This window comes from Micrasema longulum, unplaced genomic scaffold, assembly GCF_059751315.1.
Source record: "Micrasema longulum isolate JH-2025_06_02 unplaced genomic scaffold, ASM5975131v1 h1tg000888l, whole genome shotgun sequence".
NCBI lineage: Eukaryota > Metazoa > Arthropoda > Insecta > Trichoptera > Brachycentridae > Micrasema > Micrasema longulum.
Window position 1 is genome coordinate 56859 of NW_028278079.1, and position 25757 is coordinate 82615.

The window sequence follows — 25757 nt, forward strand, 5'->3', positions numbered from 1 at the left end:
TACATAGTGTAAAAACACCCTTTTAAATAAATATTTCATATTAACCCGAGACATCTTGCATGGCAAGCAATTTGCTGACCATTAGACCACATAAAATTGAGATATTTGCACATTGCATCGGTAACAAACAAGAATGATAACTCGAAAATTTGAAGATTTCTCCAATTTTTAGATGTAAAATCTATCAAAGGCCATTCATGGTCACACAACAAATCATCTGTTGGAACATCTTAATAAAAATTATTGTTAAATTAGAGGCAGGTATCTATCAGCTGATACACCCCTATCTTGGAATTCTAGTAAACTTATTTCACATCCTATATGAGGCGCTGAGAGCCATAGGAGCTTAAAAAACATTTGACATCAATTTAATCTAGTATGTAGTTAGATGTGAAAAAATCTTATGTTTTAAGCCACACTAACTCAAGCGCCAATATTAAAGCTAGAAGCATGGCTAAATTAAAGTTTCACAAAAACTTATGCCATAGAAACATAACCATCAAATTAGTATGCCCTGTCAATTTATATAATTTATTTCCTTTTCATTTATGCAATGAAAAAATTGTACCATTAACTGTAGTCTTCGTCGAAAATGAAAAATATAAAGTCATAAATGTTTGGAAGCCATTTTGCTGTTTAAATTCTGCTTAAGTTCCTCTGGCTCTCAGTGCCTCATATATGTCCAATTTGTTTTTTAATGTATTAACAGATGGTGCTGTAACTATTTTTTGAGGCACTCTTCCACCTATCCACAGATCTTCCAATGACAAAATGTTGAGCTGGATTCAAGTAGAACTTTGATCAAATGTTCTTTCAGTTGCGTATACTGGTAAAATTTCATAAAATTCGTCATGCCAATGCAGCATATTATACATTTTAATAAGGTTGCCTCAACATAAATGTATAGTAATGTGGCATTATGCTGAAAACAGCTACTTTGTCATTATTCGACAGCTGCAAACATAAATATACACTGTGTTCAGGACAAAGGCTTCACTCTATAAAGAAAAAGCCGTTTCATTGTTTTAAACACATTTTTAACCAACTTCCGAAACTTATACATATTCTGGCAAAAGTATTTAAACCACAAATGCACCTTAATGTGTTTAAGTCGATAATTTATTTGATTAAAGGGGCATAACATTACTCCGGAGATATTCCTTAAAATATACAAGACCTCTATTGGAGTACTCTACTTTGCTAAAGACATCAAACTACTGAAAAATGTCTGAAGATGTGTTACGAAAATCCATAAATTACTCAAAGGGATGCTTTACCATGATAGATTAATCATAGGAAGAACGGTGGAAGAGAGAAGACTTGATAGAAACTTATAAGATACCAAATTGCTGCCCCCTGCATGAGATGTATCAATGAAATTCCAACGTCAATTTAAAAGGTCATATCTGGAAGCTCTATCGTTCCCAATTCCACCTCAAACCCAAGAAAAACTTTCTTTCCAGCAGAGTGGTTTCAGACTGGAATAAATTACCAAGCCTAGTTGTCCATTCCATTTTAATTTTATCCTAAAACACAGTCTGTTGAGCGGACAAGGTAGGTGTGGAAGTACCTTGTCTCGAGGAGGATAATTTAGAGAGTTCACTGTATTGCCGGAGTAAAGGAAGCTGGCACGGCTTGTATGGAGGTGACAGTCTGAGATGCTTGCACAGCTCAGTCGTTGATTTTGTGTGTGTGGAAGCACTTCACTCGCAGAATGTTATTTGTGTACTGAATTTAAAGTGTTTTTGACAGGCACTACATGCATTATTATTGTTGCGTGGAGCGCGCTAGAAAATGGGATAGTGGGAAGTAGGACGGATGTGGATAGCTAGATATCAATTTGTTATCAAGAGCTGGTCCGAACACAGTCAAAATGTACGTAATAAGAGTGTGGATTTAATTAGACTGGAATTTTCCCAATACGTACAGGCACAAGACAGTTTCTATATTTTAAACTTTATTGTTGGATATTGTGTGAGATTATACAATTAAAATCGCCCTCAGTGAACATTGAAGTTTGATATAACTAACATTTCATTTACATAATCGATTTATAAATAAAGACTAGGTAAAAATAAACATATCCAGTCTCAAACAAACTTATAGAATAAGGGAATATTGCATGTCAAACATTTTACATTTTAAGGTCTCAGAATATAACAAGAGGACCAAAAGTTCAATTTTAGCCATTTCTGAACACTTGTGCGGTTGAGTTATTTCATAGAATATACAGATAATGATGGTATTAACATATATCCAACTATTTTTCATTAAATAATTATAATAAAGGGACCAACAATTAAAAACAGAAGTCCACCTTGAGAAGAATCAAATAACATTTATTTTAAACTTGAGAATGCATAATTTTGTCTGAGATTCTATAAAGTTGCGAAGGAATTTTGAAAAACTACTGAAAAATATGTAGCTAAATAGAAGTAATTGCAGACTAGTAAATATTAATATATACTAAACAAAAACATTGGATTTTAAATGAATTTATGCCAATTTTACTGAAAACAACTTAGTATGAAAAATAATTTGTTTAATATATTACCTAAACGGGTGATATTTCAAGACAAATTACTGCGGGTAACGAGTGTCATTAATCCTTCATTGCAATGAATAAAATTCATTTGTATTTTTTAAATTTAATGTGTTGTTGTTTGTCTTATTTGATCGATCATTATTTACAATACAAATACCCAGTGTTATTACAGGTTAGGTACATAAGTTATCATGATGAACAATAAAATATAAATTCTCATAACATAATGCCATAATGTACATTTCAAACGGTAATAATATATGTAACTATCATCATAGATTTGACTAGTTTTTATTTTACAAAAATAGCTACATATTTTTTTAAAAAAGAGGCGCTATCGAAAAACATGTACCAGTCAACAATATTACATAATTATTGGTCTATTTTCTCATTGGGTAAGTAAAGTGATGCGAAGATGTCATACTAAGACTAACGGGCCGATATATTATTTCGGAGAACATCTACCACCGGAGAGAGTACAAATTGAATCGAGTTTTGATGCAAAAAGATTATATTTAAGGGAAAATATTTACAAATCAAGAGATCCAATAATAAATAGCGACACAGTATTCGATAAAAAGAATTACCATAATATACAGCAAACAGATTCGTGTTCTCTACGAGAGACATCCGTAACATCCAAAGCGCGATGAGTCCTATTATGGCCAACGATAAAAGGCTTAAATTACGAGAAGTCGCGAGGCCTCGACATTAGCGACGCCATTTGTACTGCCATTGCACAGCTTTTTTCACAAAAGTAAAAAAAACAACTTTTTAAATTTATATATATGTATATACACAAATAAGATAACGTAACCGATGTATATCGTCGGTGTCCCGGCGCCTACAGAACCGGGTCGGGGGGATCTTCGGCTCTCGCGGGGTCGAAGGCCTCCTTGATGTGACCGCTAGCTCCCTTGGGGTCCAGGTCCGTGGCCCAGCTGAAGTGCATGAGCGCCAGGTGAGCGTTGCCCAGCTTGTTGTGCACCTTGCCCAGCAGGTAGTACACCAGCGACTCCTTGGGCACGAGGTCCTTCAGGTCCTCCAGCTCACGCAGAGCCTCGCGCAGGCGGCCGGCCGAGAACAGCACGGACGCGTGGTGGAAACGGCACAGCGGGTTGCGCGGGTCCACGCACACGGCGAGATCGAGCGTAGCGAGCGCGCGCTCCGGCCGGCCGAGCGCCACCTGGACCACCCCCAGGTGGCACCGCAGCACTCCCGACTCGGGGTTGATAGCCAGCGCACGCCGTAGATGAATCTCAGCCAGCCCGAACCTCTCCTGCTTGGAATACACTGTGGCGATACCGAACCACGCGTTATAGTGCCGCGGATCCAACTTCACGGCGCTGCGGAAGCACGCCATCGCCTTGTCAGTCTCCTCGGTAGCGACATACTCGTGCCCCAACAGAGTATGCGCGTATGGCCGCTCCGGACGCAGCTGCACGGCTCGTCGGAAAAACCGGACTGCCGTATCGTGTTCTTTGTGAAGGGAGAAGCAGTTGCCGGCCACTAACCACGCTGTGGCGCACCGCCGATCTCGGGCGACCAGTTCCCGCGCAAGCGTCGACAGCTCCACCTCGCGCTGCAAGTGCCAGAGGCAGGTGCTGTAAGTGTCCAGGTGCTCGGAGCGAAGCGGGTGAACCGCTCTCATCTCCGCGAATTGTCGCGCCGCAGCCTCGTACTCTCCCAACTCGTGGTGAGCTAACGCAATCAAAGTACACACCCACGGTGATCGGTACTGGCGCGGAGGAAGTTCTTCCAGAAGTTCCAGCGCCTTCCGACATTCAAGACCCGCTAGTTTAGAGTAAGCGTGGCCTATGGTGCGCAGCAACGCCATGAGACCCTCGGAACTGTGGCGAGCAGCCGGAGACGGCGCTATGGCCACGCGTTCCGCCACCTCTCTTGTCGGACATTCGGGAACTTCGCTTAAAGTAGTTTTGGTAACTGCAGCTTTGGAAAGGCGCTGTTTACTTTTTCTCGAAGGACTCTTCGGCGCCGCAAACTTTCGGTTGGGAGATTTGTTGTTCTCTTTCACCGAATAGCTATTACTGAAAAGGCGCGAGGAGCGACGCACGTGCGGAGTGGGACCGATGTGCGCTTGTCTCGGTGCCGGACTGAAGACGGCTTCCTTGAGCTGCCCCACGTGGGCGCGTAGCGTGTGCACCAGCTTGGGAATGGCTTTCTGCTCATTGGCATCGGTCAGAGTAGGAGTGTACAGGGCGAGAGGAGACTCTTCCAGAGGCTGGATCCCGAAGGAGGGCGAGAACGGAGAAGAGGCGGGACCGCCAAACACGCTACGTAGTCTCCGTGCGCCGGCTACGCTGTCCGGGGTGATGCCCCCTGCGGCGACGGTACTGACCGCATTAGTGGGGTTAGCGGGAGTGATCTTCACATTGCCGAGGTGTGCGGGCTCCGCCAGGATCGGTCCCGGACACTCGGAACGCAGACTGGAGAGCTGGAAGACTTGTGCGGGATCCACCTTCTCACCGGCATGACAGAGTTGCGCGAAAGAGTCCCATAGGAAAGGGTTAAGATGAAGAGCTCGCTGGTGAGCCTCAGCGGCCTTCCCTCGCCTCTCTGTAGCGGTGTATACTTGCGCCAAGAGCTGCAGTCCGAAAGGAGCCGATTCGCCGAGATCTGTCTCCGCTGAGTCCAGCGCCACTTCTGCATCTACTAATCTGAAAAAATATAATAAAACATTTATTATAGTGAAACAAAACCATCATAAATTATTTGAAATTAATTTTTATGTGATCTTTCACGACGTATTTATGGCTACCGCTAGTTTCCCATCAATCCCCCTTTCCAAACACTGCGCCATACGGCAAAAAAGAAAAGGGTAGCATCCTCAGAAATGGAACTTACAATAACCTAAATATTTTTCTTTGTGGCAAGATATTTTACGCTTTTTTCATGTTTTTTTTTATTTCATTTTTAAAAATAAATATTTGGGTTAAATACCCAAATATTTCACAAGTCAATTGTCTTACCCTTGTATCAGACTTAAGGCACTGTTGAAATTATAAAATAGAATTTATATTAACCCTTTATAGAGAACAAAGCACATAAATATAACACTTACTTGAGATACATATTTCCTATCAGTTTGTATTATTAATAAGTCTTATGTCACAAGAGTACTGTAATAACGTACGGTGCTAGGTTTATTTATTTAAAAAAAGATATTTCTGTACCTTAAAGGATGAACCACGAAAATCACATTAATAATAATAATAATTATGGTTTATTAACAAAAAATTACAATTTCTTTATCTACTTCATACATACTTGCGTAATAGATTTCTCTGGATTATGTCTAGTCTGCCTAAATTTTTAAAAGAAATGTTCAAGAAACAAGATTCTGTGATAGTACGATTTGCAAAACATCGTAACTTTTATTTATTTATATATACACCCAATGGGCATCTTTAAGGATGTATTTATACATGGAAAATTATTATTAAGGAAAGTGAAGACACAATGGTATTTAGTAGACTTGGTGGGAGTGGAAGCGGGAGAGGGGTGTTTATAATTTAATTTGATTCAGTGATCGTTTGAAAGAAGACAACTTGTTATCAAAGAAATCAAGACTGGTATGTTTGTTGGCAGACCTAAGAATTCTGGGCAAAGGAGAATGAAAACCATAGTTAGTTCTATGGTTATTGGTAATTAGTGGTTGAAAACAAAGTGTTTTTAATTTATTTTAAGTGTAATATAATAAATATCAACAAAGTTAGTGCTTCAAATAAACATTTTATACTGTCAATTTTTTTATGATATAATTATTAATAATGGACGCACTCATTATTTTATCGACATATATAATATTAGCGTAATGGTTAGCAATAGTACATTTGAATACGACCGCTCTAATATCATAACAACTTTTGACAAATATATGGTCAATACAGCTAGAACTGTTGCAAAACAGAATCCATATGTGTTTAAAAGATTAATGTATTCAGTAACCTGGGGGTTCGTGTTATTGATTATATTGATATTGATGTCACCTACATCCTACAACACAGATCGCATTTTGGTTTATATTGAATTCAAGAAACAAATAATATGAACAAAGGCTGCTTGCCATAATCTAACAATAATGATATTACAACATGAATTTATGGAACCACAAGTTTTATCATGGTGGATAAGCAATTAAATAAATAGTTAGCACTCACTTTTCTAAGTCTATGGCACATTTTGCTAATAAGAAGCGAGCATTCGGTGTTGTCGGAGATGTGTTGCTAAGGAGCCAGAAGGCTTCATTCACTCTCCCAGCACGATAGTAACATGTTCCCAACAGGAATGCACTTTCCTCAGATTCCACTAGAATCAAAACAAAAATTATATTTTCCATTCCACACTCTAATGTACTAGACATGTCAAAAAAAAATCAAAAAGACAATATATTATCAATTCTCACACTCCGCGTATAATCGTTCTGCGAGGAAAACTGCATCCGCGTAAGCGTAGTGGTTAAGGCAATGCCATATTGCAGCCTAAAACAATAAAAACAATAATCAAACCTCGTAATAAGAATGAGCAAATTGTCAAAAATTTTGACAGAAATATATTCATATTTACCTGAACGGGTTCCTGGACAATCATATTCACTGAAATTGTAGGATAAATATATGGCACGTTGAGAAATATTTTACAACGTATATTGATACATATTGAGCAAGCCTATTTTACAAATTTTATTAGCAAACGGTAATTCTTCAAGCAGACATTTCCTCCCGACAAAATAGTCAGTATTGCCAGGAGAGACCGTAAATTTTGACCATTTTAAATTTTAAATGTCGACGGACTTTGCAACTTACGTATTTTTTATTTGGCAATAATATGATTTACCCAAATATTTCAATTTAAGGGCCAATTTCTGTTAGTTTTTTAACATTTAAATACATCTTTACAAATTTTTCTTTTTTAGTTTTACAAGTAACTAAAATCCCACCAAGCCATTTTCTGTGGCTTGCTGGTCGAGATCTATATTAATACTAACACAAATAATATTACCTACATTTTTAAAAACAATGATTTTACAGATATAATTAACAGCCAGAAAGATTAGTAATATTAAAACTTATATAGTTGTTATATAATATAACCGCTTCCAACTAGATTTAGTTTTGATAGAATTGTGTTAGTAAATGGAAAATAAATTGTGGTTCAGCGGGGTTCGAACCTCAGGCCTCTGATCTGCGAGTCCGTGATACTGGCAATAACAACTCGTCTCATCGTGTGTTTCTTTTTGTTGTACACTCATTATTATTTTTCACTGCATTTTTTTTAGTGTTGTAAAATGAATGCCCATTTTTTTTTCAAAAACTCTAGCAGGTTTTTACGGTGATGATTAATAGTCTTGACTGATACTCAATCAAATTATCTTTTTTCGTATAACACGCCATAAAAAGCGATTTCAGATTATTCTTGAAATGTCTTTACCCAAAAACAATTTCGGTCAAAATTCGAATTAAAACAAATAATTCAATTAGCAAACAGCGAACTTAAAATTTAAGGTTTTGTTTTTTAAATCTCAAATACTACCATATTTTTTAAAACATGGTTATTGAACACATTGCAGTGTTCGTGCAATACCAACTTAGTGTTGGTTCATGTTTGTCACCGAAAAGGCAAGTTTTCGGTAGGTATAGCTCAATAATTAATATTCGGGAATTAAAAATTTTCCCTACGACAACATTGTCAATGGATGAATTAGTAGTTCCTGGTTTTGGTATTTGACATTCCTCTCGAAATAACAATATATTTTATGCAATTTTGTCGTATCCGTGCGATGTGCTTAGTTACTCTTATAAACGTGTAATTTGTGGTGTTTTTTTTCGAAATACATTGCTGTTAAGTGTCTAATGTGAAAGGTGCGTTTTATTGATGACATCTGTTTCCATCTCTCGTTTCGCTTGTACGTCGTCAATACAAACAGGTAGGCCAAGTTAAGTTCATTGTCATAGAACGTAAATTTTCAATCCTTAAATAATAGCCTTGGAAGAGGGAAAGGATCACTGAATAATGTTTATTGATCATCTATCCCGATGTTTCTTCTACAAGGACACGTTCCGTATGGATGCGTTAAATATCACATTGACATTACAGATTACGCTTGTTTTTATTTCGACGTTTTTCTTAACATTTGAGCAGTCCATTATCTATTCATTATCCTTCGTATCTCATTTTTCCCACTATCCCGTAATTGCACCTTCCATACCTATTTGTACATCCTTCTAATGTATGTAGGTAATACTGATCACCGATATTATTTTATTGTGAGATTGCGCGGGTACTTGTCAAATTCGTATGCTATATTTTCATTGTAAACGAATAATTGATGATGCCTCAAAACATTACAATTGCTCAGGTAAAAAGGAGTAAAACAGTTAATTTTTAATGGTTCTATTATTTTGATTTGACACATACTTTCAGAGATAAAACATATTGTAACGATTATCAAATCTTTTAGGTTGTATATTGTCATTTGATCGAATTTGTAGACTTACTGGGTAATTAAATTACTCTTAATTAAAATTGGAAAAACTTGAAAAAAAGAAATTGGTGTTTTTGGGGTTTATATCTTTGATGTTGGATTTATTTATTATTTCGGATCTGCCTCAAGGGCGCTGTACAATAAACATCCTAACACGTCTTGCAGCTACAGAGCCCATAGGCGGTTGGGATCCTAGTTCCCAATTATGTTAATTTTTGATAATTTTACAGGATATGCATTTAAACAAGTCTTGCAGCTATAGAGCGCATGGATGTTTGGAAATCCATCCCCCATTTACACTGTACATAAACGAAGTTTTTAATTAATAAATAATATTTTACAAATAAAATCTTGATTACATATCCTGCAGTTTCAGAGCGCATTCGTGGTTGATAATCTGAACCCTGTTTACAGTTAAAGTTTAAGTTTAATTTACATAATATGTATGTAAATTGATATCACCAAAAGTCTTGCAGCTACAAAGTGCATAGACGGGTGGAATTCTAGCAACATAAAAATGATATTTTTAAGGACATATTTATATATAGAAAATTATTATAAAGGAAAGTAGAAGGACACAATAGTATATAGTAGACTCGGTGGGAGTGGAAGCGGGAGAGAGGTGTTTATAATTTAATTTGATTCAGTGATTGTTTGAAAGAAGACAACTTGTTATCAAAAAAATCAAGACTGGTATGTTTGTTGGCACACCTAAGAATTCTGGGCATAGGGGAATGAAAACCATAGTTAGTTCTATGGTTATCGGTATGAAAAATTAAGTTTTTTCTGAGGTTTCTAGTTGGGGTATTTAATTTTATCGAGCTCAGTAGTTCAGGCGCATCAAACAGTGAGCTGAGAATTTGAAATAGGACACGGAGGTCAGATTTATTTCGACGGTCTCGAAGAGAAGATATATTCAAGGTGGCTTCCAACTCATTATACTTGTATTGGTCTCTGGATAAGCCCAACCTATATTAAAACGTTTACAACAAAACAATAATTCTAATAGGTACATTGAGCAAAGTAGTAATAAGTTTGGCAAGTGTACATGATGCAACGACACAAAAAGGAATCTGTAAAATACTAAACCAATATAGCATTCCTTAGCATATAATGGTTAGCAAGATGACGAAAGCAATGGCCGATAACCAAAGGGTAGGTATTATAAGTGTTCACGATCCATTGTTCTCTGGCCGGTTGGTAATTATTGTCAAACATTTAGCTCACAGCTGCTTGCGTCTCGGGAGATGGTCCATGCACATGTCACCGTGTAGTTAGTAATAAGAAATGATGCCCGTTCATTGTTTCAGCTTCCCACTCAAAACTTCGGATTACCATTATTTTACATTGATTTAGATTTTAGACAGTAAGTTTTCCTTCGTTATTATGCCATATGTCTTTCGTACGATTTACCGACGTTTCGGATCACATTATAGCGTCCATCATCAGGGCTGATGTGTAACGTTAAGTACTTAGGATTTGTACCGTTTTGCAGTCATTGCTATCTAGAGCTTGTCAATTTGAAATGTGTGGCGCTTCACAGTCTACACTATTATGTGATTTCTTTATAACTAGGCATCAGAATGATTTTAAACGCATCCCTTCATCTCTGATTATATTGTCAGGATGTTTGTAGATCTCGATCGCCTCTTTTACCGATCGAGTTTTGTGACTCTTCAGTCTCCCTAAAATTATCGGCTCGAAGGAAAACTTACGCCCCGTTTCTATGTGGTGTTCGACCGAAGCAAATTTTTTGGGGTTGCCGAGCCTGCATGCACTCAAGTGCTCCTTTAAGTACTTAACATTACACATCAATCTACACAAATAAAATCAACCCTCATGATGAACGCTGTAATGGGATCCGAAACGTCAGTAAATAGTATGAATGACACATGGCATAATAACCCAGAAAAATTTACCGTGCATCTGAACGGCCGTGGAAATGTAAGATGTTTAAATGTATTACGTTTAGTATTTTAGTAATTTTATGTGATATAGGAAAAAAAAAAGATTTTTTAAGAAACATAGAGTGATACTGTTAGATAATTCCTTTTCCATAATTTATAAGATTTTGTTACCTCAAGCAAAAGACAGAATATTCAGATATTTGAAAAAAAAAACAGAGAGATGCTGTTAGATAATTCCTTTTCCATAATTTATAAAAATTATAATCAAATTTAGGCCTGTCATAGCAAAATATATTGAAAATCATAAATACTCCAGTCATCTAGCGTGCAGTTTCACTCAATGCCAATAACTGACTGATTGAACAAATTTCTTATTTTCTTTTTGTCTCTTTTACACAAACACCAGACAGAGAACAGCGTCTCTGTCTTCCATGTTTTAAGTTCTATTCCCGTGCTCTTTCTCATACAAAAATTCATAAAACAGATTTATTGTTGTATTGCTATCACTTTCATTAGTATAATTATTCTTCGTAGAGTGAGGATAAATATTTTTTGTCATAAAATCCAGCATATTGATACAAATTTTACTTTCCAAATTTGATGAGAAAATGTCCATCTGAAGATTACGAAAAATACAACCTCATCGTTTTAATAACTAAGAGAGATATATCAAGTCTTGTATCCCATGGACACTTGTATTACGCAACAGCCACACAAGAAATTATAAATAAATAATCGAGGAGATACTCTAGTTTTCACAAATTTGTAAACAAAAAAGTATAACCACGTTATTGATATTAATAAAAATAATTTGATGTTCAATGAATGGTTTGTTCCCAGCAGGATGAGTACGCCGGAAACGGTCCTGAGCAACAGCAGCAGTAGCAGCAGTGTGATGAGCACCACCGCCGCCTCCCACCTGCTCCCGCGCGCCATCACGGAGCCCGTGTTCCTGCAGACGCGCGCCGCGCAGGGCATCGCCGGAGTCTTCGTGTGGACCGCCCTCTTCATCACATGCCAGCAGGTCTGTACCCCCACTCCACGCAGTTATGATTATCGTCGCTTTAATTTGAATACAACGTAAGTCACTAAGTGATAACTTTACAGGAGATAATAAAATCTCTATTAAACATTTTTTTTTACCAAATATTTGCTTTCAAAATATACATGATTTTTTAAGTGTGTTATCTAAAGGAATCTTGTTTGGCCGTTTTGTTCCCTTAACTCTGTCAGATAGCTGAGTATTAAAATATGTTTAGTGTACATATTTTAATACTTTACTATATGCCAGTATACATCATTCCGTGTCCGCTCCTAGTTGGAGCACATGGTGTCTACAAAGAGCCTCCATGCATCTCTATCGTCTGCCAGCTCCTTTGCGTCCCAAGTCAGGTTCGCGTCCTGTAGTTCTAGCATAAACTGCCGAAGAACAGTCAGCAGCGGACGTCTAGAACCATATGCCTTGTAAAGTAGGCAAGCATGGTTAAGGCTCTCAGGAGGCACCCGCAGTATATGGCCCAGCCAACCGTATCGCCTCGGCTTGATGACAGTTGTCTCCGGAGTTTGCTGCATCCATTCTCTTATTACTTCATTCCTTACAAATTCAAACCACCGCACATCCAAGATTTTTTTCAGACACCTATTCTCAAAACTCAGTATTTTGCTGTTTTGCCAATATACACACAGAATACCTTGTTTGGCTATTTTGTGCCCTTCAGACCGGAATTAATTCCTGTGGATATAAAAAAACATTTTTCATTCCGAGTGTTATTATTGAGGAATTCGATAAGGTATCCACAATATAATTCTATTATTGGATTAAATTCTACTTTTATTTTTTGAAATATATACAAGAGTGTATAATGTGATGCGTTTCGTATTGTTAGGTCATTATTAGAAATATATTATGTAATGTCAAAATAATAGTACAATTTAATCTAATAGTATTTTATTTTGGATATCTTACCAAATTTAAAAATGAAATTCTACCAAATCACAACTAATATACTGAGGAATTATTAACAAAAAAAAGAATATCATTTATGCTTTAGAAATTCTTTAACTTTCATTTTTTATAAACAATTGATCTCAAACTGATAATCAACATATAACATTAATTTGTGTCTTACAATGTATGTTTATTCAATCAAATTAATTAAATTTTACTGAAATATGTTTAAAACTTGCCTTACATATAATTTGTTAGGACAGCAGGAATTTGCTCCAAAACAAACTAACCCGTCAGAAGCCAGCTGTCAAAGTTAAAAACGAACTTTCCTGTGTAATACTGATGCACTTGGGGGTTCTATTTATTTTAGCAATTTTTAAACACTATAGACTTAGAGTCTCTGGACTTTCCATTACGTCGAGTAATGAATGTATATTTTGCTCCTTGATATTGATATGTTGCCGTGATGTGCATGCGCAACACCTTATCTCTCCCAATGGTCGATTCGAATTAGTCTCATAATGATGTTAGTGGCAACTCTTGGTGGATATTGATATAAACCAGTTTATTATGTGTTATGTGCTCAGCTGGTGATAGCTTCAAAATGATGCAAGTGCAATAATTTATTTTTGTTCATTAACTACTACTACTACTACCATCGCGCCATTTCGCCATAGGGGTAAGCAGAGAGAATGGACTGCCACACACGTCTATCCTGGCATACATTTCTAGCTTCTTCCACATTCATACATCTTGTCATACATGCCCTTCGGTTCTGCTTGCTTTTGACATGACCAGACTTAAGATTTTGGTTCATCTGATCATGCCACGTCTTCCTTAGTCGTCCTCGTCTCACGTCACCGTTCGTCATACATACTTGTTTTACCATTCTTTCGTCGTCCATTCGTTCTACATGACCAAACCATCTCAGGAGACCCTTTAATCTTATAAATTATACCTTACACTCTCGTCTGATTTCATAATTCGTAACCCTGTCATACATTGATTTCCTACACACATTCGTCTAAGAGATCACATTTCAACCGTGCAATAATATAGATGTACATAAATTAATTATAAACATAAATACGCAGTGTTTAAAACTGTTCGAACATTTTGTTAATTATCTCTGTTTATTAAGTTAGTCTTCTTTGTTTATTAAATGTAAAAATATTTGTAAAAATGTAAAAATATTTAAAAAAAGTGTCCTCGGCACGGTGAGGTCACATTATCTTTATTATTAATTATAGTTTGTAAGAGAAAAAATATGAATAAATAAATAAATAAAAGTATAACATAACATCGAACCAAAAAACGCTAAAAATAAACAAATTTACTCAATTTTTTATTTTTTTTATTTATTTATTTTTTTAAATTTTATTTTATTTAATAGTATAATTATACATTTTTACAATTTAAAAAAAATTTCACTTGTTTTATTTTTACTAAAACTAAAATCCCACCAAGCCACTTTTGTAGCTTGTTGGTGAAGATTATATTTATACTAACTTAATAATATTATTTACATTTATAAAAACAATGAATAACAGATAAAAATTAACAGCCGGAAAGATCAGAATAAACATGTTTATACAGATGATAATATATAAATTTATTTTTTAATTTGTTTCTTTTATTTCACTGTGTATTATATATTTAACACTTTTTTTTTCGGCAATGAATTTCAAAATTCTCCTAGCTCCATGGACTTGGTCGTCAGTTATTCTGAACCACTGATATTTAAACCTTATTTGAATAGTATTGTTTGTTGGGGTTATCTTTACTAGAAAATATTCACTCAGAATTTTATGAATCATGTTTGATTGCAAAATGTCGCTCAGTTGATAAGAAATATTATGTATTTAAAATATATATTTTAACAAAAATTCATTTGAATATTTACATATTACAACAGAGACGAAGAACATTTGCGAGAAGGTAATAAAGAAGTCTAGGCATCTACAGGGCTTATGACCTCTCATTAGCTGGTTTAAGTGGCCTAAGGGTTGGTAAGTGGTTTAAGGGTTTAAGTATGTAGGTGAAATAATTCAATCATATGAATCTCACCCGCATAAATAAAGGTTTCAGCTCTTTAACTTCACAAACATCGACAGACGAAAGAACTGAAAGAATATAGATGTTCAAATATGGACAGAATCGTGAATGTTACACAGTGTGTAAAGTGGCCACTTAAACCAGCCAATGACAGGTCATAAGTCCTGTAGATGCCTAGACTTCTCTATTTATTTATTTATACTTTTACATTGTTTGTATTCTTTTTTTTATACAGAGTAATGTTCCCTCACTGGGGTGTCCCATGCCGAGGGAAACATTTTACAAAATGTGAAACACACATAACAAAGTTAACATAATAATAACAACAAAAAAAAAACGTAATTATTCCAATTAACCTAATTATCATCAACATAATAAACAATAATAATCATAAAAAACATAACCAATTCATATAGACCGATAGAACAAATTTCACAAACAGTACACACATTTTACCTATTTGGCTTGATACACTCATCGATCCGTGTGCAACCCACCTCCACTATCCATTTCTTAATAGCAATTTTATATTGTGAGAACTTACTAATTGTCCTTATGGATAATGGAAGTAGATGGTACACTTTAACCGAGTAGTAGACCAATCCTCTTTGACCGAAGGTTGTATCTATTTTGCAGCATCAGGGTGGAGTATCTAGTAACCTTCTTGCAAATGTTCTTCCTCTCTGTTGTAATATGTTAATATAAACAGCTCCCTAGGAAGTTGAATCCAGTCCTTGTCTACAGAAATTTGGACTCAAAAATTAAAAAAATTGTTGATTTAAATATTTATTAAGCAGTTAAAATTACTCATATTTTTTTGTTTGTTTATTATCTTTCAAAAATATTCACAAAATAATCCTAAAATTAAAGTCCCGCTGAATGAAGAAGTTCAGTGCTATGGGAAATTGGATATATATTTTTTTTCTTTCACGTGGTAAAAATTAAAGCATTTTAATTGTATGGAGAAGTTCCTCGAAAATGTATGAAAAATTTATAAAAATCAACTACTTTGAACCACATCAAAAGTTCTTCCGAATTAACTAATGATTGCTGCGATAGATTTCCGGTTTCCAGGAAGCCAACTCACCAATTAGCAGAATTCACAGACTAGAACTTGTGATGTCACGGGTGGAGTAATTTCAAAATTAAAAAACTTAAAAAATCATTGCTAAGATAATGCGGTGATCATTTAATTTTTTTTTTTTTATAGTCTATGAACAAATAAACAAAACCCATTGAACTTCATCATTGCACGCATATAATTCGTCAGGTAAGGTAAGGTATTAACAGGGATATAATATTTCAATATAAACATCCCATTTGAAATTATAATCTATTGTCAAACCTAAATATACAAGGACCTCAAGAATGATAGGCAAAGTCACCAACCACTATCTACTCGATTTACTTTGGCCAATATTTTCACGTTTGCACAGTTTCTTAATGTCACTGTAGAATTATGTGATTTAATTAAAGGTGTTGTATAAATTTTATTGTTGGGTGATCTTATGTGCGTGAGTTTAGTTTAAGGCAGATAGTCGATAGACACTTATCATTTAAATGCTATATTCATTAAATAATGTCACCCACAATGCTCTATACCTCAAAAATAATATACATATTAAGTTGTGTAGATTATCGACTAATATAATTTTAAAATTAGATTTTTCTGAAAACAATATTATGTGTTTATTGCCATTTGCATAAAATTGAGTAATTTTTACTAATCTCATTTGTTTTAAATGGTCCAAACCAATGAATGTAAATATTGATGGTAAAATTATTGAAAGGGTTGATGAAATGAAATACTTAGGAATTATTCTTGACTCCAGATTAAATTTAACATCACACTTTGAATATATACATAAGAAAATTTCAAAAAAGATTTTCTTCTTAGGAAGAATTCGAAAAAAAATAAATAAAAAGAGTGCAGAACTTATATACAAAACAATAATTGCCCCTCATTGGGACTATTGCTCTACTATATTATATTTAGCTAACGAGGGAGACATAAACAAGTTTGAAATACTACAAAATAGAGCAATGAGAATTATACTGAAAAAAAGCAAATATAATAGTGTTAAAAAAATGAGAAAACAATTGAACTGGATAGGAATAAAGAAAAGACTATTGTATAATGTATTTGTATTTATATATAAAGTGTTTAATAATCTCATGCCAAAGTATTTTATAAGTGAAATTATATTAAATAGAAATGTACATAAATATAGGACAAGAAATAGAAATAGGATAAGACTACCACTTAAGAAAAAAACAAAATCACAAAATAGCTTAATGTATAAAGGGTTAAAACTGTATGATGAGATGCCTGAAAGTATGAAGAATGAAAGAAAACTTACGGATTTAAAAAAAAAATGTTATGTTTATTGTAATAATGTAGTTATGTAAGAAATATTTAATAAGTATTTGTTATAATTGTAAATATATTAGTTAATATACAATGTAATATTAACCAACTTAAGTAAATAAATAAAAAAATAAACTCATTTTACTTGCCAATTACAACATTTAAATGGCGGAAAAGTAAAACTGTTTAATTTATTTTGGCAAAAATAACTTATGCGTGCGATTTTGATTCTTCTCGATCAAATATTTATGCTAGTCTATGTAACAATCAAAATTCATGCTAAATTATAAATATTATCTTTCTTTAATGATAAGGCAATGCGTGTATTTTATCTGGCTGTAAAGTAAATATACCATGAGATCGAAATCCTTTAATAAATACAGAGAATTAGATTTATGAAACTGAATGTCAGGAGATCATATAAATGTCCATAGTAATACTTACATTGGATAATGATCACTGTCAAAAATACGAATTTAATGAAAATGTTCTATTATTGGTCTGCACGTCACCATCAATTGAGATGAATGCATAAAAAATGCTTTAATTTGCTCGTAACGGAGCGCGACACAATTTGGAAACAGCTTGTCCACCACATGCCGCTTACCGCAGCTGAGGACTTTAGTCTTTAGACTTTGGTGGTGCCCACATACCAAGATAAGTCGCTTATTACCAAACCTAAAAAGCCGCCTTGGTAGCAATAACAATTTGGCCATGGCTCTAGTGGGTAAAATTGCATCATTCTATTATTTTTTTTATCAAAGAGTTATCACACCATTTCTCCATAGGGCAGGCAGAGAGGATGGAATACCACATGCGTCCACCTTGAAATCAATTCCTAGCTTCTTCCACATTTGAACCTCTTATCATTTTTCTTATTTCCCTTTCTGCACTTTGTCATATTATAATGATTTAAATGCATGACTTGTCTTTTTGTAACATTCACGGAGGATAAAAAAAAATGTGTTTTAAGTGGGTAACTCACAAATGCAGATTTGTTAGTCACCTTTTAACTACCCCGCGATGTGAATTTGATAAACAGTATTTTTATTTTATTAAGAAAAAAATATCTTTGAATATTATGTGACTGCCTTTTTTCTGTGTTCGTCTTCTTTCAAAAAAGCATCCAAACTGTTTTTGAACTGGTTGACCGAAACAGAATGTACAACTAGACTTTGCAACTTATTCCCTCTGAAACTGATACTACCCCCCTGCTGGAAACCACAACCTCAACTCTCGGAAGGGCATGGGCATCATGGAAAAGGAATTTTAATTATTATAAAACACCGATTCTCCCTGAATGTATCGAAAATAGTCTATTCAATATTAAATTAATTTATTATTTACCTAACAAGACTAAATCATCATCATCATATGTCCGCTCCTAGTTGGAGCATATGGTGTCCACGAAGAGCCTCCGTGCATCTCTATCGACTGCCAGCTCTTCAGCGTGGTTAAGACACGCAAGCGGCGTCCGCAGTATATGGCCCTGCCGGCCGTATCGTCTCCGCTTGAGGACAGTTGTCACCGGAGTTTTCTGCGTCCATTCTCTTATTACTTCATTCCTCACAAAGTCAAACCACCGAACGCCTGAGATTCTTCTGAGACACCTATTCTCAAAACTCGGTATTTGCTGTTTTGGGCCCTAGTGAGGTGCCACGATTCGCAACTACAGAGGAGAAAAGGTGTTATGCAAGCGTTTCTAGGTGGCATTTGGTTTTTACTGAGTAAATTATCCTTCAGACAGCCTTCATACTGTTGTATGAATTCATAACAAGACCGCAAGCATAGTAAAATATTAGATACACCGAGGGCACTGAAATAGTTGATTACATCTAATAAATACATTCAACAAATATTATAATAAGATGTGATGTGTTCGTGAGAATTTCAAAGGAATGTGAATAGCCATTGCCATTTTTGTAGTTTTTTGTTATTTTATTTTAATCTTTGTGAATTTAGGAAAATGTGTGAGAAAAATCCTAAAATTAAATGGTTTAAACAATGGACAGCAACTATGAAGGTGTTTTAAAAAAAAGTATTGTGACCATTAGAAACACCCAAGGTATTAGATTGATGATTTGACTTGCTCCGATATAAGAGTAAATCTACCTGTATTATTTTATTATTAAAATCAACGCTAAAAAAGTTACCAAACGACATGTAGCAACTTTACAGAAGAACGTTCACGTCCCGTAGTTCTGACACGAACTGCCGATGAACAGTCAACGTGGACGTCCAGGACGTCGAGAACCTGATGCCTTGTAAAGTAGGCAAGTGTGGTTTAGGCTCTCAGGAGGCATCCGCGCACATGGCCAAGCCGGCCGTATCGCCTCCGCTTGATGACAGATGTCACCGGAGTTTGCTGCGTCTGTTATTTTATTACTTCATACATTTGTATTATTTTTTCGCGGTTCCTACATATCTTAAATAAAAAATTTAAATTATTTATAAATTGTTTAATTTAATCTGCTCTTCCGTGAAATTGCTACATGTCGCTTGGTAACTTTTTCTTTTCCAGCGTCGGCATGTCGCTCATATGGTCTTTGTGATGAATTTATTCTTTCTTTTGTTCTCCATGCTTCGTTCATAAAGGAATACATTATAGAATCATAAAAATGTCTTATCAATAACCTTGAAATAACATAATATGTATGTATGTAGAAATTTGCCAACAAAAATAGAATTCAGAGTGTATTAAATGTGTCTATTTTGTTTCTTTATCAATTTTTGTGTAGTTTTATATTATAAACACAAAATTAAGAGAGGTAGTTTGTTTACGGGAAGATAATCCATTATTGTGGTTAACCACACAAATACCACATGCCTATACACTGTCTTAAATTATATTAAAAAATTAGTGGACCATTTATATTCAACAGGGTATTTTCAATAATTAGGAATAATGTATAAAACATATCGAATATTTAAAGCAGATTTTTAGAATTTTAATGATATTAAAGTACCAAATAGATGTTCAAGATTCAGCCTACTTTTGTTGTGGCGTCTAGTAGGCAGAATTATTTTGTAAATTCTCAAATCGTCAGTCTACACTGGCTTGGAAACGAGTATTAAGAAATTGATATGTTTTCCGTTGTCCGATTTTTGAGTAAAGTAGTAGTTTAAAGTATCATTTATTTTTATTCGTTATAGGCAGGCAGACTTTGCTGGTGCGCCTATATCTCGTGTACTGCTTTTTGTATGCGTTCTTCCTTCAAAAAAGCATCCAAACGGTTTTTGAACTGGTTGACTGAAATGGAATGGACAATTAGACTTGGCAATTTATTCCAGTCTGAAACAACCCTGCTGTGCTGAAAGGATGTTTTTCTTGGGATTGAGGTGGAATTGGGGACAATAGACCTTCCAGTTATGACCCCGTAAATTTGTGTTGGGATTGAATTGATACATCTCATGCAGGGGGCAGTCATAGTAATTATTGAGTATCTTATTAGTTCCTATCAAGTTCCCTCTCGTCCGTCGTTCTTCCAATGATGTAAGTCCTAGTGCTTTTAATCTACCGTGGTAAGGCATCCTTTTGAGTAATTTGGGGATTATTGTAGCACATCTTTGGACTTTTTCCAATAGCTCGATGTTTTTAGTAAAGTAGGGACTCCATACTTGATATCCATACTCCAAGGAAGGTCTTACATAGGTCTTGTATATTTTAAGAAATACCTAGTAGTTTATTTTTAATATTGTTTTCATACATTTCTGAAAATCTTGGACTACTAACTAATTGTACTAACAATTAAATGCTCTAATTTTTACTGCGTGTAAGAAAATATTTTTATATTTAATTTCCCTTAGCACTAAACTTTCTCGTTCTAATTAAACATATATTGTTTGCATTTGTTTGAGAAAGCGTTCCAGCATACATCATCTGGGCTGGTATTCCAATCGAAATTATAGCGCGGTATAGCGCGTTTTTACGTACTAAATACGCATTATAGCGCGCTGTAAACGCGTTCGGAATACCGGCCCTGGGTTGATGTAATTTGTATTGTATTTTAGCACCAATATTTTAGTTACTTCAGTATTTAAAAAAAAACTTAAACGTTATTGATTTGAATAATGATTATTTTGCAGATTTACCAGCACCTGAGGTGGTACAGCAATCCCGCCGAGCAGCGTTGGATAGTCAGAATACTCTTCATCGTCCCAATCTACGGCTGCTACTCGTGGGTGTCGCTGTTGTTCTTCAACAGTGATTCTTACTACATCTACTTCTTCACCGTGAGGGACTGCTATGAAGGTAAACCTGCATTTTATCTTATTTATTTAACTTTTTGTACGTAATGTTGATTGTAGATTGGCAGGCTTATTGCTAAATGGCAATTTTTTCCAACCAATCAATAAAATAAAAGTTTAATTCCTGTAATTCAAGTCGCAAAACATATTCAATAGAAAATAAAAATAAAAAGGCCAATGAAAAGAGGAAAGGAGGAGAGATTAAGGAAGAGATAGAAGATGTTTCTTCAGACGTGATTTAAACAGAGACACTGTAGTAACATCTCTGATAGTGGATGGGAGATGATTTCACAGTCGAGCGGCATGGACACCCTATAAGTTAGAGAAGAATGAGGAATTGTGGATGGGTATTAAGAGGGTGCTTTGGGAAATAAAACAAAGTGGTAAATCATGAACTGATAAATTAATTTTTTTACTGAGGTATATAGGAGCGTTAGGACTATGAAATATAGTAAACAAAATTGAGAGGGAGTGATAGTCTCTCCGCTGTCTAGTTTTGAGTCATTTCAGTTGCCTACGATAATTAGAAATGTGGTCATATTTCCCAAGACCAAAAGTATACCTTATGCATGTATTCTGAAGTCGTTCAAGTTTATCGAGTTGCTCACAGCTTAAATCAGTCATGGAAGCATCAGCCTAATCTAGAATGGGTAGTAGTAATGCTTGAACGAGTGAGCATTTAGTATTAATAGGTAAGAATTTTTGCAACCTTCTAAGTGGATGTAGACTGAAAAATATTTTGCTGCTGAATTCATCACAGCATTTTATCGGTCAACAGTATATGAAATAGTCATGATTAAGTTTCTAACAAGATATTTCAATCTTCCTATCTATATTTTGCACATTATTCAAAATGAGAAAATTCAGTGCCATGGAGAATTGGATGTACAATAATGTTTTCTTATGCACGGTAAATATTAGAGCATTTAATTGTAAAGCAATCTTTCTTGAAAATATGTAAAAACAGTTTGAATAAAAATTAACCGCTTTGCAACGTCACAGGTTTGTGTGAACACGAGTGTCTGTGGCAACCATGGGCGATCATGATCACAACCGGCATCAGATTTCTGGTTTCCGCGGTAGCCATATTTTTTTGACATTCAGCGTGTTTGGGGTACGAATTACAATTGTACTATGTTCAACTTTTCTGTGGCTTGGATCTAAAAGGGCCAATGTCAGATTTCGTTTTTTTCCAACGTTTTGAGACTCTAATATATATATTTTTTAATGTTGGGCCTTGCTCATAAACTTGGTATAAAGTTATGCCTAGGAATACGGTTGGGAATACAATCCTTATTATAGGGGTAGAATAAGGATGGTATTTCCATCCTTATTTTAGCACTGTGCCTAGGCGTAACTTTATACCAGGTTTAAAAGTAAGACCCATTACCGCCCGTCACAATAGATCTTTACAGGTCACAGTGACGTCAGGAGTTTGCATAGCACTGACCCCCACCTCTAAGAAAAAGGCCCATTATATCTGTACCTAAAAGCTGAAAGGCTGGATGTCACATTTTTTGCAAAATTGAGTTATGAATGTCATTTTGTTAATATATTCAGATTCTATTAATGCTAAAAACATTGGAGTCCTCCGGTATACCACTACTGAAATAGCTTGTCCTAAAGCACCAGTAGTGCAGTAATAATACTCGTGCTTTCAACAAAATTCAACGGTTTGCTGGTATTAAAGCAGTGGATACAGAATAAATTCCACAATTTTTATAACAAACTACCTCTGACGTAGCGAGGGATTTTGCACAAGAAGTCTTAGTGTCATAATCAACCATATTTAACCATTATGTCATTTCTTTTGCCGTTAATTTTATTATTTTACTTTGCTTTTTTTCACATACTGTTTACTTTCAATTACTGTTTTATTGCTATTAATATCATGTCATTAAATTTATATACACCTGTTATTTTTATGAATAATTTATGTTTTAATTAATGGCACGTAATTTAATGTTTTTGCTCAAAGAAAGTTTTGTGAATACATTGTTTTTCATTGTCTGGGGAAGAATTAGGGCAGTTAGAACAAAAAACATAGTTATTTGATAGTCCATATTTTAAATGTATTTTTCTTAAATATTCTCATCAAAGGCCTATAAATCCAAAAAAACAGCAATAAATTGTGTTTTTACTTGGAATACATTTGAAACAGTTTTACAACTTCAAACCGCTCGCGCTCTCCTGAACAATTTACCAAATGTGACTTCCAGCATTTCAGCTTTAAGCCACAGATATCAAAACATTAATATATTTATATACTTCGTGAAACAATTTCAAACTGTGATGATAATAATGTCAAGTAATTCCCGAAAAATTACTTACAAATTCACTCTTTTGTGAAGTTGCATTTTTGACATTATAAATTAAAAACTACTTACTTTTTATCGATTGAGAAAAAGGTTTTTTTATTAAAATATTTTTCAATTAATACTAGTCATGTGAAAATACTTTTGATAATAATGAAATGTCATTAATGAAAGTTGTATGCCGAATGACAATGAAATCTTCAATTGATTCAAATAATAAAATGCCACTGGTTGATAGAACTAGTTTATTTATCAAATATCACGAGGATAAGGTCAGTTCAGTTAACATCGCTCATTGTTCGGATGAGTTTCTTTTAGTATTCATATTTATTTAATTATTCAAAAATTATACATTGTTCATTTTCAAAAGCGGACGAAGGAAATATATTTATATATTTTGTATTGTGTTCTAGACAATTACTATGATTTTTCTTACTCTTAACTTTTTCTATAATATATTATATTCTACTTACGGGTACTTTACTGATTTATAAGACAAGATTCTGTTTGTAAATGTCAATTTAATACCTTTATTTAAACTGTAATGGTAAGCTTTCTTAAAAAAAAAAGATTTGTTGGCAGTACATATTTCGATAATCACAGACAGTCATGAATAAAAACTAGTTTATTTTAATCTGTTAGACTGTTTTGACATTTATTAGAATAGCTACTTGTATGTAGTAAAATTGGAGAATTAGTCAAACTTGTAAACAGACAAATTAGATTAAAATGTGTGACATACGATGACAGGATAGAAAATTTAACTGTATTATGTGTTTGAAGCCTAAATATTACATAATATTTTTAAATTTCTGTTTTAGGGTGTTAGGTTATCAATAGTTTTTTTTTTGTTCAGTTTCAATAGTTCACAATTTGATTTTACAATTTTAAATTAATAAGATTCTATGAAATACTGTTGATTAAAAAAAAATATTTTGTTCTTCTTGGTAGCAAAAAAAATATTTTTAGATTTCTAATTTTAAATTTCCCCGAAAACGGTTATTGCCTTGGCAACACCCCTAATACGTCACGATTCGGTTAAATTTTGAACTTTTTTTTGAAAATTTAAATAAAACATTGTCACGAATCTTGGCATCGCAATTGTCAAGGCTAAACATGTCGCGTTTTTGTTGCGACATTTTGTAAACTATTTTTACTACTTAAACTAAAATGTGAATGAACATTCGTTTGGAAATGCCCTAACATGGCGAAACAATTGTCACAAAATTTTTGTTTTTATATTTGTAAAAATAAAATAAAGTGTTCAGTCGGCTCAAATCAGTGTTTGATTTCTTCAATTATAAGTTTAAAAACTTTATTCTTTTCATAAATTACTGTAAATATCTGCAATAAATTAAACAGCTGAATATTTCAATAGGACTGCTTCATATACGAGTTTAGACATGAATAAGATTATCAGTTATAACTGAATCAAATCTACTACGATTACATAGTGAAATCAATCCAATTAATTTATATTGCCTGATTTTTTAGGTTTGTCGATGTTTTAACGCTTGACTGAACTACCGATATCAACAGTGACAAATTAATTTATTGCACCGTTATTCATACAAAACATAGAATAGAACATTATTGCAGCATAATTTTATCAGCACACAATTATAAGCAATCAAAGATAAGCACAATGGAGAAAGTTTGGATTACATTTGGATAATACAATAATAGTAATTACAATCTTAAGTATTTAGAAGATTGAGTTATTTTGTGATTTCATAGATAAGATAAAATATGTCAGTTATAAAAGTGATTATCATTGCTCTCCACATAGTTGAGTGGTTAATGCATTAGACTACCATTCATACGCCTCGATTACAAATTAAATAGATACTGTATTTTGCGGACCAT

The 25757-nt window shown here is 34.3% G+C and overlaps 2 protein-coding genes across 5 annotated transcripts in view; one reads left to right on the plus strand and one right to left on the minus strand.

Moving 5' to 3' along the window:
• Nucleotides 1-1940: 1940 nt before the first annotated feature.
• Cdc27 (cell division cycle protein 27) lies at nt 1941-7307 on the minus strand. The gene is made up of 4 exons (XM_088231523.1): nt 7133-7307; nt 6972-7047; nt 6727-6874; nt 1941-5223 (listed from the first exon to the last, which is right to left on the minus strand). The coding sequence occupies exons 1-4, from the start codon at nt 7154-7156 to the stop codon at nt 3390-3392; spliced, it is 2082 nt and encodes a 693-aa protein (XP_088087649.1). The 5' UTR covers nt 7157-7307; the 3' UTR covers nt 1941-3389.
• A 943-nt stretch (nt 7308-8250) lies between these two features.
• Nucleotides 8251-25757, plus strand: part of Tmep (Transmembrane endosomal protein) — a 32707-nt gene continuing 15200 nt past the window's right edge. For 2 of the 4 annotated variants that reach the window (XM_088231495.1, XM_088231497.1), the window contains exons 1-3: nt 8251-8492; nt 11798-11981; nt 21415-21580. In XM_088231495.1, the coding sequence (XP_088087621.1) occupies nt 11802-11981; nt 21415-21580 (346 nt within the window). In that variant the 5' untranslated portion in view covers nt 8251-8492; nt 11798-11801. The remainder of the gene's footprint in view (nt 8493-11797; nt 11982-21414; nt 21581-25757) is intronic. The other 2 variants (XM_088231496.1, XM_088231498.1) reach the window with 1 other exon arrangement.